Raw genomic sequence first — 18,164 nt, 5'->3', positions numbered from 1 at the left:
TTGGATAACTTAGTCTTGAGAGTCATTAATACATACTACATGTGGGTCTTTCTACTGTGTAAAAATTATTGGTTTCCCCTTTTACAACCGAAGTCAGTATTCAGTAGAATAAGGGATGAGAACAGGAAATGGATGGCAGGAAATGGATGGCAGGTCTTAATTTATAGTTCATCTCTATTCATTCTGAATCATGGCTGATTCACAGAATACCTGCAGAGGGCACTGGCAGAGCTGAAAAACCACTAATGTAAATTGCGTAAATTGTACAAACTCTTTGTATCACTCATCTTATCTGAAGAAGAGTGTCACATTTCACACAAACCAAGAAAGGAATCTGAGTGAAGCGCCATAAAAGGCACAATATCAAACAACTGCTGGGGACTATAAAGGGTGATGAGAGAGTATGGAACTATACCAGTAATGTCTCATGGCTATACAACATATTTGTTTGTGGTAGCATGCAGAATGTGCCAGGTGCTTTACAGACACTGAAGAAGGGACAGTCCATTCCCTGGAGAGCTCACAGTATAAGGACAGACAGACCAAAAGCAGACAGAGGTGAGGAGAAGGGGGAAATAATTAGGGAATTTTATACAGTTAGATTCATTGTAGGCAGCACAGAGTGTTTCAGAGGGACTTAAAGCAGAAGTGGATTTTTAAAAGAGATTTAAAATATAGTCAGGGTCAGAAATTTATGGATGATCTAAGAGTGATCACACAGTGCCTAGGGGGCTGTATCAAAAAAGACACACAGGTGATTGCCTTTAAACCAGTATTCAGATGGGTCTTCTCCAGTCATAAGACACTGCTGAGAGGGAGCCATTTTCTCATGACAAGGTACCTGCTCCATCTAAGTCCTGTGTAGGAAGTGTCCCTATGTCATGCTACTCAAGAAAAGGGCTCCACAAGGTATGCTTCATGTTCATGTATTGGAGACTGAATGGGCATTAATTGGCTTCTAGCAGAAGCCATCCACTATTAAGTAGTGGGGAGAAAACAACCAAAAAACGAAGTATTAAAAGCCCATTCAAAAAACAATGTAATAAAAAAATATAATGTTAAATGGAAGAGCACTGATGAATTTTCAAAAGTAACTAGTGATTTTGGGTGTTCGCCTTTAAAAGGACCAGATTTTCAGAAAGTGCTGAGCACAACCCTTTGGAAAATCGAGGCTCTTTAAGGTGTCTCAAGTTGGACGCTCAAAATCACTAGTCTCGCCTGAAAATCTTGACCTGTATCTACATGAAAAAATGAAAAAGGACTGTGAAATAGATAAATAAATAAAAAAAGGTGGGTATTTGTTTCCACCACAATAGAGTATTAATTGCAGCAACAAACTGCAGTTAATTGCTTTGTGCAATGTTCGCAGCACTAGCAGGAACTCGGTCAGTAGCATGTGTGTGTCAAGCATGTGATGATCACAGTCTGAGGTAGAGAGGTTAATTATTTCTGTCTTGGTGGGTTCACACAGGAAATATAAGCTGAATAGGAGGGGAGTCTGTACAGAATAATAAGCAGAGAGAGCAAAACAATTTTTGTCGAGTCCTGTTTTGCACAGAGATACAAGCACATTTACTCAACGCAGCTAGAAAACAGAGAGACACCATGGCTAAATTATCCTCAGTCCCTTTTTCTCTCTTCCTATGGCACCATTTCCCCCTCCTAACAAAAATGATGTGTACTTTTAACCCGAGTAACAGGCATATTTCCATGTCTCAGAACAGCAAGCCAGCAGTGGAAGAAAGATGAGCCATCCTCACAGGAGTTTCCATTTGAGGAAGTAAGGAGGTCTTCAGAGAAAAACAAGGATGCCAGTCAGTTAAATTAATATTCAATAGCATCCACTTGGAGCTGACTGAAGAATATCCTTCCACCAAGTCCCCACTAAATAATATCAATGGGCTGTCCAGTGAAGGAAATAGGATCTGAGAATAAAGTAGTAAACACTAGGGCTAAAAGAGGGTCATTAATATAGGGAGGGATTTATCCACACACCCACTGTGAGGTAGGTGTCACATGTTCAGGATAACTGAACATGTATTCTCCCTCCATAGTCGCTCGAGGGCATCCACTTAAGGTTTCTAGCTCCCAGCCATCACCTCTCTTGGGCAGAGATCCAGGTCTCTCTTCCTGCTGACTGGGGTTTTAAGGCTGTGCAGCTGCCTGCCCTACACTGTGATATCCCCAGCAAGCCAGACTGCCTAAAGGCCGGCCCCTGTGCCTTGCTTTCTCTCCAAGGGCTATGAACAGTGTATTGCCAGCAGCTACACGTTATCACCCCGCTCTTTCTAAGCAAGCACCTTTATTCTTAAACGGAAAGCATTACAGGGAATACTTGTAAAAAACAATAAACGTTCCTATACATATTAAAATCTTACCAGAGATCACCCATCAGTCTTATGGTGCCCTTTCCAACCCTTCTCCAAGGGTCAGGGCCTTTGGAGAGAAAGTCCTGCCTGTTTGCTGGAAGAAGGCCCTTAGTCAGTTTAAATGCAGCCCTTTTAGCCAAAAGTCCTTTCTTTGTTGGGGTCTCTGGGAAACCCAGTTTGAACCAGTATATATCAAGCCTCCCCCGGGGTGGTACCTCTCTGGAGGTGTTTACAACCTGAGCGATTCACCCTAATCACTCCCCGACTTCTTTTAGTTCCTGGTGGCACTGTGGTAACCCTCTTCCCCCAGGGTTGCATAAAGTCACTGGCCCATAGTGATATATGAACCACTCATGCACTTAATACAATATGGTCCCCAAAGATATTACATTGCATGCAGTTTCAATATCTCTCACAGTAGGGAAGTACTGTTGTCCCCATTTTACAGATGGGGAACTGAGGTACAGACACTAAGAGACATGCTAAAGAGGTCACACAAGAAGTTTGTGGTGATGTAGGGAATTAAACCTGCATGTCTCAAGACCCAGGCTTGCACACTAGTCACTGGACCGCTCTGCCTCTTGTGCTCCCCCTTCCCAAGGAAGCTAATACAGTTTCCTTAGGGCAGAAATGATATCATCCAGAATTCCACGGTAGTTCTCGTAAGCAATTGGCCAGCCAAATCCTGCACAGTTCACTGGTGCAGTAGAAACAACCACCAGCAAATAATAATTTACATCAGTGTTCTCAACGTGGGCAGGAAATAATGGGGGGTGGGAAAATGTGGACGACATTTTCCAACCCCCCATTATTTCCTGCCCAGGTTGAGAACACTGATGTAAATTATTATTTTATATATATGTATAAAATAAATAAAAAAGAGAGAGAACAAAAGTAGTTTGAATCTTCCCTATTATTTGTTGGGTGATGTATTTAATGATTTTTGAAGATGAAACATTTTTAAATGCTCTTTTAGAAACGAACCACTGTCCCCACGAACTCCAGATTTTCTCTCTCTCTCACACACACACACACACACACACACACACACACACACACACACCCCATAATGTAGGCCTGAGACCTGATCAACCCCATATTAAACCAGCCTTGGGTGAAACTTGGAGTTCACCACTAAAATTGAAAAAAGGAATGTTCTGCTACTGATAAAGCACCCTCACCTCAAAAATGTCCCTAACGAGAACTATACCCACCAAGGTTGTAAAGACGCTGGGAAATTCGGGAGGATACACGAAGAGACTCAACAAATGGTAAAATAAGCTCTGACCTGTGCTATATGCTGACCATGTGTACACATAAAGGTCACAATTAAGTTATAATTTGGGCATGAAAAATAAAATGTACAGAACTTGGGCAGGAAGGAGGACACATAGATGCCAGTGCGTAATTGGTTAACATTTTTGTTATTTAGAACTGTGGAATAATGTGATAGGTTTAGTAAATTGAAGGAGGGAGCTAGTTTTACCTATATAATGTAAATAAAAAACAATGCTCTTTGGGAACCATTTCCGGACTGCAGTTCAACATCAAGCTGCTGGAACTCTGACCCCTCTGCACAACCGTGACGTGCAGAGGCATCACCGGGAACCCCAGATGAATGAATCCTGACTGGCCATTGGGTGAAATCTGTCTGTATATTGGGAGTGGTGAGCATAAAAGATTTGCTTGGTATATGTATTCTGTGTGTGTTGCTAATAAATAGATGTTTAGAGCACAACTGTGTAAGGCTCTTTCACTGGGCAAAGGTTCCGCAGACCCATAGAGCCCTGAGCCCCAAGGAAAAGGGCGGATACTTAAATTGACCAGGTTTCTTCCTGAGCCCCGTGGTTAAGGATAGGTGCCTTACACCCTGAGCCCTCAGAAAGGAAAGGGTGGGGGTGCCTAAATTGATTGGATCATGCCTTAAACCCTCGGTAGGGTGTAGGCGGGGTGCCCGAATACCAGGTCACGCCTTGAGCCCTCGGAAGGATATAGGAGGGGTGCCCGAAATCGAGCGGGTAACAACAACAACAACTCAGGCCTAGGGCACATTCAAATTTTACACCTAAACAAAAAGGGCATGTCTTGACTAGGATTTAAAGATGTGATGTTATCACACCTTTAAATACTAATCTAGACAAGGCCAAAGAGTTGCTTCCCTTATGTTTCATTACTTAACTAAGCTCCACAAACAAAAGACCATGGAACTGCACAGATTCACCAGGTACTTCCATTCTCCCATGCTACATCCCACTCTACTGGCCTTCCTGCCCAGTCACCCTATCTGGCTCCTGGCTACAGCTCTTGGCAGTACCTCATCATGGCTTCTCTGTTCTCTTCATTCACATCCCACGCCATCTGACTCCTCCTGCTAAGTCCCAAGGCTCCAGAGAGATCCAGCCTTGACAGTGAAAGTCCCAATCTGACATCCTTGGTAAGGTCTGTTGGCCTGGGCTCACTTCTGGTAAGCTATAAAATTTGCCAGAGAGAAAAATTATCTCCATAGTGGAGCTGCTAGCTCCACTTCACATGGCAACTTTGGACACAACTCTTTCCCTCTCCCTCACCCCTGTTACCTACAGAGTTGCATCCAAAGCTGGCTAAGCAGGCAGCCTCTTTATCTGGTGAACACCAGTGATTCATGGCTTCTGGGTCATGGACTTTAGCAGGCCTGTCAAATTGGGACTCATGCTGCTCAGGCTCACTACAGCCTAGAAATACGTCCCAGGGAACATTGGCAAAGTTGCTGGTCTCCCTGCTCCCCACTTAACTCCAACCTCAGCTAAAAGAAGGCCTTGCCTGTACTAGAGAATTTCACCAGTTTAACTAGAGTGATTCAAAATCTATTTTAGTTAAACTGGGGCAATGTTATGGTACAGACATGCTTGCACTGGTCAGTTTACCTTGTCTTATTTGCTACATGTAAACAGATGAAGTCGGAGTTAAGGTTGTTTGACTAACTAACTGGATGTGGGGTGAGAATTTTTATGCAATGCAGAAAACGAAGACGTGTGTGTGTGTGTGTGTGTGTGTGTGTGTGTGTGTGTGTGCGCTCAGCGGCTGGCGGAGGTATCGCAAGCCGGTGGGCTACCTCACTGGGTCGCACACCAAGAAACACTCTCCAGCCACGGGATTGCAGTCCCTTTTTCTTAGTTCTTCAAACTAAAGCGATTTGACACAAGTTCAACATTGCAATAATATCCTTTCCCCTGACCCGAGGTCTTCTAAAGAGGCCCCATCTATTCCCTACAAAGTTACTCTCGGTAGGCCATCTGGCTGGGTGTCAAGGCAAGCCTCCTTCTCCTTCCTAGCCTGCTCCCTGCAGGATTACACTCTGCAGGCCCTCCTGCAGCTGGGAGGCAGCTGATACGTCATGGGCAGGGCTGGGTCCAACTCCTTTAAAGGGCCAGTCAGCCTCTGACAGGGATATGGAAATGTTTAAATCACTGATTGAAAGTTTTCTCTGTCACCTGTGACTTGATAGACCCCTAGCAGACAGGCATCTGCACCACAGCACTTAGCCGTGGCACTCTCGTTAGCAGACTCACAGAGGTGAAACGACTGACAGAGGAGTAACATATTCAAAAGTGATCAAGTGATTTAGAACCTAAGTCCCATATTTAAAAGTGACTCAGGGTTCAAAATGCCTATGTGGCTTTGGAAAATGAGACTTAAATGCTTTTGAAAATTTTGCCCTGGACACTTGGCGCAATGCTGGAGCTCTATAAACGATGAATAACTGGGCAGGAGGACAAAGCTATCTCCCTCACCCCTGGAGGTGGTCTCTTCGGGTGAAGGCTGGGACACACTGAAGGGACAGTACTGAGACACAAAGGGAAGCTTGCACTGCTACTTGCGCTGTAGCTCTTTGATGCATGATCTTCCATCACTTGTCACAAGTGATGAATTCACTTATAAATAATTCGTTGCAGGAGATGATACCTCATTAAAGTCAAATCCACTAAGAGAAGATTATCAACAGTGGGTCAGGTTCACGGCCTGGATCCTTGACTTCCACAGGGAGAAGCCAGGCTGTGAGGCCCTCAAGGCCCACCCACAGTGAGGGTGCAAGCTGTGAGCAACTCCCACTCCTATCAGGGGCTGGAGCCGCCTGGCACAGCCCCAAAGTGGGAAGAGGCGGCTAGGTTTGAGGTGGGACCAGAGCACCCTGGCGATGTGCAGAATCAGCACATCCTCTGAGCAGCTTCTGTGTTTAAATTTCCCTTCCCTGGCAAAGAATGGCAGTGCTGCCACCTCATTCCTAATCCTGGGAGTGAATTCCCACTCTGGAACAGCTAGGAGCAGGGGGGAATCTGAATCAAGCACAATAAACATAATGAGATAGGTGACATAGACCAAGGTCTGGAATAACACATGGCTTAGTGAACAGGGACACCAGAAAAAAGCTGAATGCAAATGATGCCACTGAGAAGTAGTATGTGGATTTTCAAATCAAAACCAGGACCAAAACCAGCAGATCTTTGTGTGACTCTGCGAATGTACGAACAGTAGGAGAAAAGCAGAGTTTGAATAAAGAAACAGAATATAGCACCTGTGCCAGATACTGAAAGACTATTCTAGCAAAATTATGAGTCCCACTCCAGCTTCCATTGAAGTTAATGGGAATCCTTCCATTGACTTTAATGGGAACTGGATGGGACCCAGGGTCAGCAGCTATGCATCCTTTGGAGTCCTACAAAGTGCAGAGTCACAGAGCATCCAGAACAGTGGGACCATCTAAATAGAATAATAGAATATCATGGTTGGAAGGGACCTCAGGAGGTCATCTAGTCCAACCCCCTGCTCAAAGCAGGACCAATCCCCAACTAAATCATCCCAGCCAGGGCTTTGTCAAGCCTGACCTTAAAAACCTCTAAGGAAGGAGATTCCACCACCTCCCTAGGTAACCCATTCCAGTGCTTCACCACCCTCCTAGTGAAAAAGTTTTTCCTAATATCCAACCTAAACCTCCCCCACTGCAATACCAACATTAAGCTCAGCGTTCTTCTCAAAACAGCTCCTAGTCCTTTTCACTGGGAAGAGTCTTCCAGATACAAAACACATAAGGATCTTCCAGCATCTCCTCACCGCCTACACCCATGTCTGTCTTCCCTAAAGCTAACCATTCTCCCTGTTAGTTTAGGAAGGCCTAAGGGCTTCACATCCCCACCCAAGTGTCTGCTCCCCTGTGAATAGCTGCCCCTGCCTCTGGACTAGGATTGCCAACCCTCCGGGACTGACCTGGAGTCTCCAGGAATTAAAGATTTTAATTAAAGATTAGATTATGCTAATCGAAGAAACCTCCAGGAATACGTCCAACTAAAATTGACAACCCTACTCTGGACAGGTGACTGTTTACAATCCTTTTGAGCACTGGGAAAACAAGTCTTGTAACTTGGTTGGCACCCGGAAGTAGAATCTTCCCAGCTAATAGCTCAGACATTGTCTGTCAAGGACCCCCAACATGTTTAGTGGGAGGTTATTTGGAGCTATTATGTTGCCTTCCAAACAGCCCTGCTGCTAAACTAAACCAATGTATGCATATAGTAAACATCCCAATAATCCAATATAGCCACACATTTCCTATCCCATAACCAGCTCACATACAAAATTAATAAATTATTACAGATCCGCCCCATATCCTTCACATTTCCACCCTATTGAAGTCAATGCAACTTAAGCACACGTGTATGCTGGAAAGAAGCTGTTTTGTCTTTTCCAAGCAGGCATTCCAGATTTCACGGCTTACTGTAGCAAAGCAGTCATCTGTGCTCACATACATACCTGAGCATGCTTTAATTGTTATCAGAACAAACAACTGGAAAGTTGAAAACATTTCACAAAAGGGGTAGTCAGAGAAGGGAAAGAACAAATGAAGAATATTTTTTCAAGGCAACTTTTGCACTGAGAGGCTTATAGATGTCCAGTATTATGTGTCTTTCTTGACACATTGTGAAGTAGATGGGTGAAATTATGGAATGAAGATTACCAGGAAGAAATTTACATATTTGGCACACCCAGTCAAAGGTACTCACATAGAAATTTCAAGTGAATGAAACAATCAGTTTGAAGGACAACCTGGGAGAAATGAACCAGATCAGGCACGAATCAGCTCACTTGGTCCAAGATCACAATGATAAAGGCCCATGTTGTATACAAAATAAGCAGTCCAGAAGAGTTTCTTCAAAACTACCCTTGTTACTCATAAAATCTTCATGTAAAACTCACATACCGCTGCACACTGAAGAATACTATCATCCACAATATTTACAGTATGCTAGCGAGTGGCAGCTTAAACTTAAGCAATGATGGATTTTAAAACGTCTTTGAAAACAAGCCAAAATATTTCTCTTACCTTCAGTGAAGCTGCCTGTAAGAGTGATTACCACAAACACTTTTCCCTCTGGCTCCAGATCAACCTGAAAAAGATTGGGGGGCAGGGGGAGAAATTATGCTTCAGAATAAAGTCTTCTTCGCATGTTAAATTAATCCAATACTTAAACATTTAAAGTTGTGTAAGTTATGCTCCTTTAGACCTGATTTTCAGAAATACAGAGCACCCTCAACTCCAATTGCTCACTAACTCTGTGGGGGGGAAAAAATAAAGTTCTTAATTCTTTAACAATCCAGTGTGTTGAACAGTCTCATTCTTGCATTAAAATATGTGGGTGAAATAATCAATAGAATCTAATATTATTATAATTTGTCAGGCATGTGTAGTGGCAACAAGCCCCTAGGTTAATTCACCGTTAGTCTGGTGAATTAAAAAAGTTTGTTCATTTAGTCCCCTATTATCTCATATTGTGCTTGTTTTAGAGTCACTGGAAAAACATCAGTGCTGTGTATAACATAAGCCCCCGTTTGCGCCTGATCCACAGAAGTTAGGAGTCTCTTACCCCAGCCAGCCAGTGCATGCTGTCCTTTAACTCAAGCTATAGATGGCCACATGAAATAGTTCTGGAGGTCCCAGGTTCAATCTCTGATGCTGACCAAGTTGAAGCCCATTACCTTCCAGTTGAAGGAGCCAAGGAATTTTTATTTTGAAACATTTCTTGAAAGTTCACCTCATTTATTGCAGCCTTGCAAAGAATTACTGAAGTTCAAGTCAGCCTACCACATGGTGTCTATAAAAGCGTCTTGCTAATTTTATCCTTGCTAATTTAAAGACAAGCTTCACACCACATGTGTATTGATAATCTTTGCAGAAGAAAAATTCTGAAAATAGAGCTCCCAGGAGGAATGACTAAACACGATAAATTTCCAGCTGTCTTTGTGCTGATCTTAACTTGTTTTAGATGTGAAAAAATGATTTAACAAGCCACTAAAGCCACCGTTAGATAACAAAGTTTAACACTTATGACAGACATGTTTTAAATACACCTTGCTGTGCAAACGTAGGTGGGACTGATATACTGTCTAGTAGAACAATGTGTTTTCAGGGGTTGGGTCAAGACTGTGAGACCAAATCCCACAGGATTTTAAAAGTACCCCCAAACTCACCACTTCTGCTCCAAGTAGGGTGACCAGATGTCCCGATTTTATAGAGACAGTCCCGATATTTGGGGCTTTTTCTTATATAGGCTCCTACTACTCCCTACCCCCTGTCCTGATTTTTCACACTTGCTGTCTGGTCACCCTAGCTCCAAGTGCCAAATGCATATTTTCCAACTTTGCTTTCCTTCACGAACATAAACAAAATGTACACCAGCCAATAAAGAAATTCTGCACAAAATCTTCCCCCTGGAGAAAGGAAGGAAGGAAGGAAGGAAGACAGAAAGAGAACCAAGATGTGACACATCACTTGAGGCATGCTTGGAAAGTGCTCAGATACCATAGTGATGGTCATGCTGTAATAGCCTGAATAGAAGACAGAATCATAGAATATCAGGGTTGGAAGGGACCTCAGGAGGTCATCTAGTCCAACCCCCTGCTCAAAGCAGGACCAATTCCCAACTAAATCATCCCAGCCAGGGCTTTGTCAAGCCTGACCTTAAAAACCTCTAAGGAAGGAGATTCCACCACCTCCCTAGGTAACCCATTCCAGTGCTTCACCACCCTCCTAGTGAAAAAGTTTTTTCTAATATCCAACCTAGATCTCCATCACTGCAACTTGAGACCATTACTCCTTGTTCTGTCAATAGTATGGTTGTTCTCAAACTGAGGTCTGAGGACCATTGGTGGGTGGTCTGGAGGACAATTGCTAGTGGTTCACAGAACTCTGGATGATCATGTGGTGCTAGGTATTACTACTTATTTCCCGCTGCTGAACTGCAATAAAATGCAGTTTAAAAATAGGTTCAACTTGCATTTAACGGTTGCTGTAGGCACTATATAAGTGCTGCATGATCATGAATGGTAGGAGAGGTGGTCCACACAATTGTAAATGGGAGGAGATGTGTTTGATAAGTCAGTCTCTCTACTGAGTTGTGTTGCTAATATTAATGAGTACTGTCTGTTAGCACTATCCAAGAAATGGTGCAGCACCACTACCAGGGAGGCTAATTACAGCTGGACTAAGAAAAGCAAGGAGCAAATGATATTCTGGAAGGGACAGTAAAATGCACCATTCTCACACCTCTCTCTTTTTCCCAGATCTTGGCACCAGTATAGAGAAATACTTTAAAAAAAATTTTAAATTCTCATTCAGAAGTGCGAGCAGGTGAATACGAGACACCACAAAGGAGGAAAAGAGCAAAGTAAGGGTGAAAGAAAAGATGGGAGCTAGCATACAATGGTTATTTATACAGCCCAATAGCGGTTCATTGTGCTTTAGAGACAAGAAGAATGACAGGTACATGCCTACAAGGAATAAAAGACAAGGAAACTCATTGTTTCCTGACAATAGTTTAACCAGAGTTGCTTGGGAATTTTCTACTGAAGAGTTTTTTGGATGGAAAATGTGTCAATTATGCTGAATCCCACCCCGCCCCACACCCTCAATTGGGAAAATCTAAGCTAAATGTGTCGTTTTGAGTCGACATTAATCGATGCATCTGCCTTAGCTGCCACTGTGTCTCATATGCCTCCATTCTCTCTTATGAGATCAGCGCCCTGGCCGGACTACACCTCCCATGATGTCACGTCCCCTGTGGACCTAAATTCCAATCTGACTGGGTTTCTATGCACTCCTTCAACTGTCCTAAACTGTTCTTTTAAAATAAATAAAACTGAGTTATGGGCCTTTGGGAACAGACAGGTCAAGCTTCTGTGGATAAATTCTTCATTTTATCTTGAATATGAGCTAAGTAGGTCTTCAAATGTAAAATCAAAAATGTAAAATCTGTCACTATGCATTGTTTTTCTGCTAATTTCATTAGGTGAAGATGCCTCAGGCTTTCACTTCCACATCCAAGAAGAGGAACATTCCCTGTTTCTCTTCTTGAAATTTAATAGTAGAACACAGGACAAATGCTACAGGCCTTAGTCTTTCCGCTGGAGTTCTGCCCAAGTACAGACTGCAGGATTTAGCCATATATGTATATATATATATATATATATATATACACACACACACACATTTGATCGACCTTACATAGTTATCGTGATATGGAACAGCTTCTGCATGGGCTTTTTGTGGTTGTGCACTCCGCTTTAAATATGGTTTGTGCGTCCAAGGTACTACGCAGCTTTAGGAGATTGGCGCGATCACTCATTTTAAAGATACAGCAGGAGACTGTCTACCACATCAAAGAGCCCCAAACTTCTCCCCATTCTAAGGTTGAAGGATATTCAAATCCAGTAAAAAGATTTTGCAGCCATGGTCATAGAATGTACCGGTTTCTCCCCCTCCCCCCCGCCCCCAAGAGCCCGGAATGGGGCTGTAATTGAGACTTTCTCATGGCACATCCTGGTGGGTTCTGGAAATATATAATGTTCATCCCCTTATATAGTTCTTAAATTATTTTTGCAGTAGCACCACAAGGCCCCAATCCAGAGTGCCAGGCACTATATATCAGAGATATGCTCTAGTTCAACCCCATGCCATGGGGCTAGATGCAGGAATTGCTGGGTGAAATCTGTGGCCTGTGTTATGCAGGAAGTCGGACTAGATGATCCTAATAGTCTGTGCTGGCCTTAAAATATATGGGACTTCAGGTTTCATTAAAGAAATTGTTACAGTGAAATGATACGATTAAACACGTCAGATTGTCTATAATAGTTTGGATTTTTGACCCACAATGCTGTCTTTTAAAGGTGACCTTTGACAAGATTGTGAAGAATCCCATATAACATTCATCATTTGAACCAAATCAGAGGTACATGGAAGGAGGTGAAAACAAACTATAAACTTTAACCAGGGGAAGTAATAGAGGAAAATGAAGTGTTAACATCCATCTCCAGCCCGACACTCCCAGGAGTCTGCATGAAACCTGACATGGACAGACAAGCTGCCCTGTCATAGCAGTTCAGATCTCATGGGATACTCTTGTTTGACTCCTAGAACTGAGCTCTCTAGGATGAGGCATGCTCGGGAGAAGACTAATGCCTATGGAATCTGCTCGCTGAGGCTCCAATCCAGAAAGGCACATAATTAATTTTAAATACATGAACAGCCACACTGAAGTCATCCCATTTAAGTCAATCGGTCTATTCACATGCTCAACTCTGTGCACAAGTAAGGCTTTCGCTACTGTCTCACATTACTTTCTCATAAACAAACTACATAACTATAGCCTAGATGAACCTACTATAAGGTGGGTGCACAACTGGTTGGAAAACTGTGTTCAAAGAGTAGTTATCCATGGTTCACAGTCAAGCTGGAACTGCATATCGAGTGGGACACCATAAAAATCTGTCCTGGGTCTGGTTCTTTTCAGTATCTTCATAAATGATTTGGATAATGGCAAGAGAGTACACTTATACATTTTGTGGACAATACCAATCTAGGAGGTGTAGCAAGTGCTTTGGAGGACAGGATTAGAATTCAGAATGATCTTGACAAAGTGGAAAAATAGTATGAAATAAATAGGATGGAATTCAATAAGGACAAATGACAAGTACTACACTAAGGAAAGAATAATCAATTGCACAAATACAAAATGAGAAAGGAAGGAGTACTGCAGAAAAAGATCAGGGGATTATAGTGGATCACAAACTAAATATGAGTCAACAATGTAATACTGCTGCAAAAAAAGCGAACATTATTCTGGTATATATTAGCAGGAGTATTATAACCAAGACAGGAGAACTAATTCTTCCACTCTACAAAGCACTTATAAGGCCTCCAGTTCTGGGCATCACATTTCAGGAAAGATGTGGACAAACATAAGAAAGTCCAGAAGACAGCAACAAAAATGATTAGAGATCTAGAAAACATGACCTACTGAAGAAACTGGGTTTGTTTATTCTGGAGAAAAGAAGACCGAGGGGAGGCATGATAACAGTTTTCAAGTACACGTTATTATTAAGAGGAGCACAGGATAGGAAGTATTGGGCTTAAATTTCAGCAAGGGAGATTTAGGTTAGACATTAGGAAAAACTTCCTAACTGTAAGAGTAGATTAGCACTGAAACAAATTACCTAGGCAGGATGTGGAATCTCCATCACTGGAGGACTTTAATAACAGATTAAACAAACACCTGTCAGGGATGGTCTAGATAATACTGAGTCCTGCCTCAGTGCAGGGGACTGGACTAGATGATATGTTGTGGTCCCTTCCAGTCCTACATTTCTATGATTCCATACGTAAATGCCTTCCTCGATGTAGGCCCTAGAGCTGAAATCTGGTAATTTTCAGTACATAGTAAAAGGCGTTCCGTAAGAACTGTACTAGAAAGTTTTACTACTTTAACTATATTCAGAATGGATGCAATTATACCTGTATAAAGTGCTTATAAGGTTATCGCTTATTTCAGTTCGGGAAGCAAAGTAAATTATATCAGTACAAGACACCTTTATACTGGTATAACTGCACCCACCATAGGACTTATAGTGGTATAACTATATCAGTTAAAAAAAATCAAACCCCTTACCAATGTAATTTTACCTATATAACTATTCTAATGTAAACCAGGCTCTCATTTTATTCATCATCATCACAGCTTGATGCAAGGCATGTACACAATATGGACAAAAGGCAATATAGAAACTGCACTTTGCCTCTCCTCCGGGAACCCATAAAGGGTTTCAATAAAACGGGGGAAGAGTTTAGGGAATAGAAAATTATCACATCCTGGGAATGTAGTTAGAGAAATTTCCCTTTCTAGTGTTTCCAGTCCCTTGTCTTGAGTAAAAATGCTCACATACGAGAGACACAAATTTTAATTCATCTAAAAAAAATCCCCACAACATAAGGAATGTGCATGGTAGCGATATTTTTGAAGATGATTTTGAATCACATGCCCCCTGGCCTATAAGAGGATAAGGAAGCATTGCTCAAGAAGGATTTTCAAGGGTGCTTTACATTTATGACACCATGCTGTGATGAAGGCAGGAAATCATTGCATTCAGATTCCTGTGAGCTCCCATACAAACAAGAGTGTTGGAGGCTACACCTAGAATATTTTACAGCCTGATATTACAGATATTATGAAGGCAAGGGTAAACTGAGAGGCACAAGCAGTTTATGTAACATATTCTGAGCAGTATATAACATTCTACTGGACTTCCCCCCTCACCCCCCCATCGCTTTATTTACCAGACCCAGGAATGTGCCTTTTTCATCCAACAGAAGTTCTGGTAGAATTTTGTCAGTCACTAAAGAACTATACACATACATTGTTTATGTGTATTTTTTATTATAAGACTTTTTCACAGTGTTCTATTATTAAGTAATAGGACTTAAGCACTTCAAAAGGGAGCAGCTAATATGAGGCAGTCCCTCGAGCCACGGAAGGTGTCACCACATCCAGCACATGCTTGGTTACAGAGCATACCAGGCCAGGACTATGTGCAGACAAGACTCCCATAATTTCAATACCAGTTGTAATGACTGGATCCTAAGTCTATAACTACAATACCCGCGCTGATATAAAGGCAAATGCCATCCATACACCAAGTTTGCTTCTCGTGTTCTCTTTCTTTTCATCGCAAAGTTAACTGTAGCTGCTTAAATTGTATTTTTATGGAAGAGGAGGAAACAGAAGTTGCAGTTTTATCACTTTAGAAATTATTAAAAGTGAGAGCAGATCAGATTAATCAGATTCTTTTGGGAAGGTGGAGTTGATACAGATCTCTCTCCACAAGTGATTTCCAGGAAGCACAGAGAAGCACAACAATATAATCAGGGGGTTGGATGAAATGCATATGGAGAACCCTGTATAATTTGTCCAAGAGATGAGCAAGAGATATTTGGAGTGAGGAGCATTATTTAGGGTGAAACAAGAGGGTATAGGTAGGAGAAGTGAAGTGACGGTCAGAGAGAGAGCATTCAGACTGAATAGCAGAGAAATTTCACTGACAGCAAGATCATTGGGCTACAGAATAGTTTCCATAGGGAAGTGGTGGGACAATGCTTGGAACATTTAAAATTAGAGTGGAAAATGGACAACAGGGAAGAATCCTGCATTGGCTCAACTACAAAAATAAAGAGTCTTAATTTTCTCATTCCATTTATACTGATTTCCTATGCTCAGCTGTGTGTGCCTCACAACATTAAGTATACAATACAAACCAAACTCATGGCATGCAATATGACTGCCTGCATGATAACATCATATTATTTACTCATGTGCATAACATAATACTTGCTCACATAATATTAAATAGTAAACCCACCTGGCCACATTGTAATCTTCAATCCACTCCTTCCTCAAATTGTTGTGGGCGGGGGAGAGGGAGATTTTTTTTTTTTTTTTTTTTTTTTTGCAGAGTGCCCAGAAAGTTAACAAACCTGGACTCTAACAGACTGGTAGGGCGGTGAATGCCCATCAGCCTATTGTTAGTTGACTTACCGGACTTTTCCATCTCTAGTATCTATAATGGAGATTAAAAAGCCTATGCCACTTTACAAAAGGAGGACGGGATAATGCCAGGTGACCTGGCCAAATTACCCCTGTATGAAAATAGCTGCAGTACAGTACTTCGGCCCTAATTAAAAATGCACTTAAGCACCTGTTCTAACTTGGTGGAACTTAAAGTTGAACATGTGCTTGAATGCTTTGCTGAATCATAGCCTTGAAGGTACTGCGTGTGCTGCTGTTGAGAACCCTAAGGCCTGTCTTGTTTAACTATGGTGTCACCTCACTCCCATAACAGAACGTATTGCTTTGAAGTAAAAGCACTATAAAAAACTAGATAGGGCTTTATACTCTATTCTGTAAGCAGAGCTACTCACACAAGGCCCAATCTTGAAAGGTGCTAAGTGCCCTTAATTCCAAATGACTTCAGTGGGAAATAAAGATGTTCAGCACCCCACAGGATCAGGCCCCAAATTACTATTTTACACACTACCTCCAGGTGAAGTTGGAGATTGGCATCACTCAGATCCATATTAAAATCTTTATACTGAAAATCAGACAGAAGTTATTAACGCCTCTCCTCCTAAGTCTGAGTTTAGAAGTCAATGAATACAAGGAAGCAGAGAGACCGAAACGAAGGATTCTTCAGTCATAGACCTTCATGTACACAATAGAAACTAGTCAAGTATGAATCATCAGAGGTAGAGGCTCGGAAAACAATCTCCAAGGAGGAAAACCTCTCAGGCAACACATCAACACCCACTAAACCTGAAGAGCAGGTACTGCCAGTCAGCTTCCGAGACAGAGCTTGGCATTCTTCCATGAATATTTCACCATGTCTGAGAAAAGAAGGAAGAGGAGAAAACCTAGAGGGAGGCCTTAATTTCCATTATCTGCCTGCCAGTTTCTGTCTAAATCTGAGAACAGTATGAGTAAACCCAACCTCTAGAATACAAAGGAGAAATGTTCAATAGTCTTTACGCCAGGAATACGAATTCCTACAGAAATGAGATTCAATGAACAGGGACAACTCCCTACCCTAGCACAGTGTTTCCCAAATGGTGGGTCTTTCCCAGGAAGGTTTTAGGCGGTTTGCAGGCCCGGTGCAAAGAGGAGACCAAGGGAAGGGACAGGAGGAGGGTTGGAGAGCAAGTTCACCCAGTACTCACTCCGCAGCAGTTGCTCCTGTCTCACGGGGCTGGGCCCAGCTCCTCACTCAGGGTGTTGCGACCTGGCGCACAGGGTCACAGCGCCATTCAGATTTGGCCTGGCTGTCCCTCCATCATGACACATCTAGATTACTCATTCTTTTTTCATCATGCATTGACACAGCTGCATGCACCATGAAGCATCTGAGATTGAATTCTCTGGACTGTCACATGGCAGGCATGGCATTTCTAATGTCAAAGTACTTCAGTAAGCTGAAACTGTTTATTTGCCAGAAAAAGGGTATGTAATTAGCAGTTATGCCAACAGGCCTACAAAAATGGATTAACTTGCTGCTTTCCCCTTCCACAAATGGTAGTGTAACCCATTGGTAAGGCCTTTCTTTTTCAGTTTTTATTTGTTTTGAGCTGGGTTGTTGTTTTTTATTAATTTCTGGGGGTTTATTTAAAAGTTTTAAAAACAAGGGGGGGGGAAATCAATAAAAAACAAAACTCAAAAGCATCAGGCAAGGGGGTGCGGCGCCTGCTACTTTATGGGGACGGGTAACTCACCATTTTGCAGGTGAAGAAGCCTTCTGCACCCTGCAGCAACTGGGCAGCCTTGGCTGCCAGGACACAGCTCCATGCCCTTCTCACTCTCCCACTGCAGAGAGGAAGCAAATGGGGCCACGCTGAAGAGCCAAGGTCAGAAGAGGAGGGAAGGCTACAGCCTGAGAGTACTGACACCCCCC

At 42.5% G+C, this 18,164-nt stretch overlaps 1 protein-coding gene across 1 annotated transcript in view; it reads right to left on the bottom strand.

Moving 5' to 3' along the window:
* The window catches only part of PRKCH (protein kinase C eta), a 167,097-nt gene that overhangs the window by 121,717 nt on the left and 27,216 nt on the right, over window positions 1–18,164 (bottom strand). Inside the window, exon 2 of the mRNA XM_065402572.1 lies at window positions 8,725–8,788. Within this exon, the coding sequence (XP_065258644.1) occupies window positions 8,725–8,788 (64 nt within the window). The remainder of the gene's footprint in view (window positions 1–8,724; window positions 8,789–18,164) is intronic.

This window comes from Emys orbicularis, chromosome 4 (assembly GCF_028017835.1).
Source record: "Emys orbicularis isolate rEmyOrb1 chromosome 4, rEmyOrb1.hap1, whole genome shotgun sequence".
NCBI lineage: Eukaryota > Metazoa > Chordata > Testudines > Emydidae > Emys > Emys orbicularis.
This window is presented reverse-complemented; position numbering and strand designations above follow the sequence as displayed.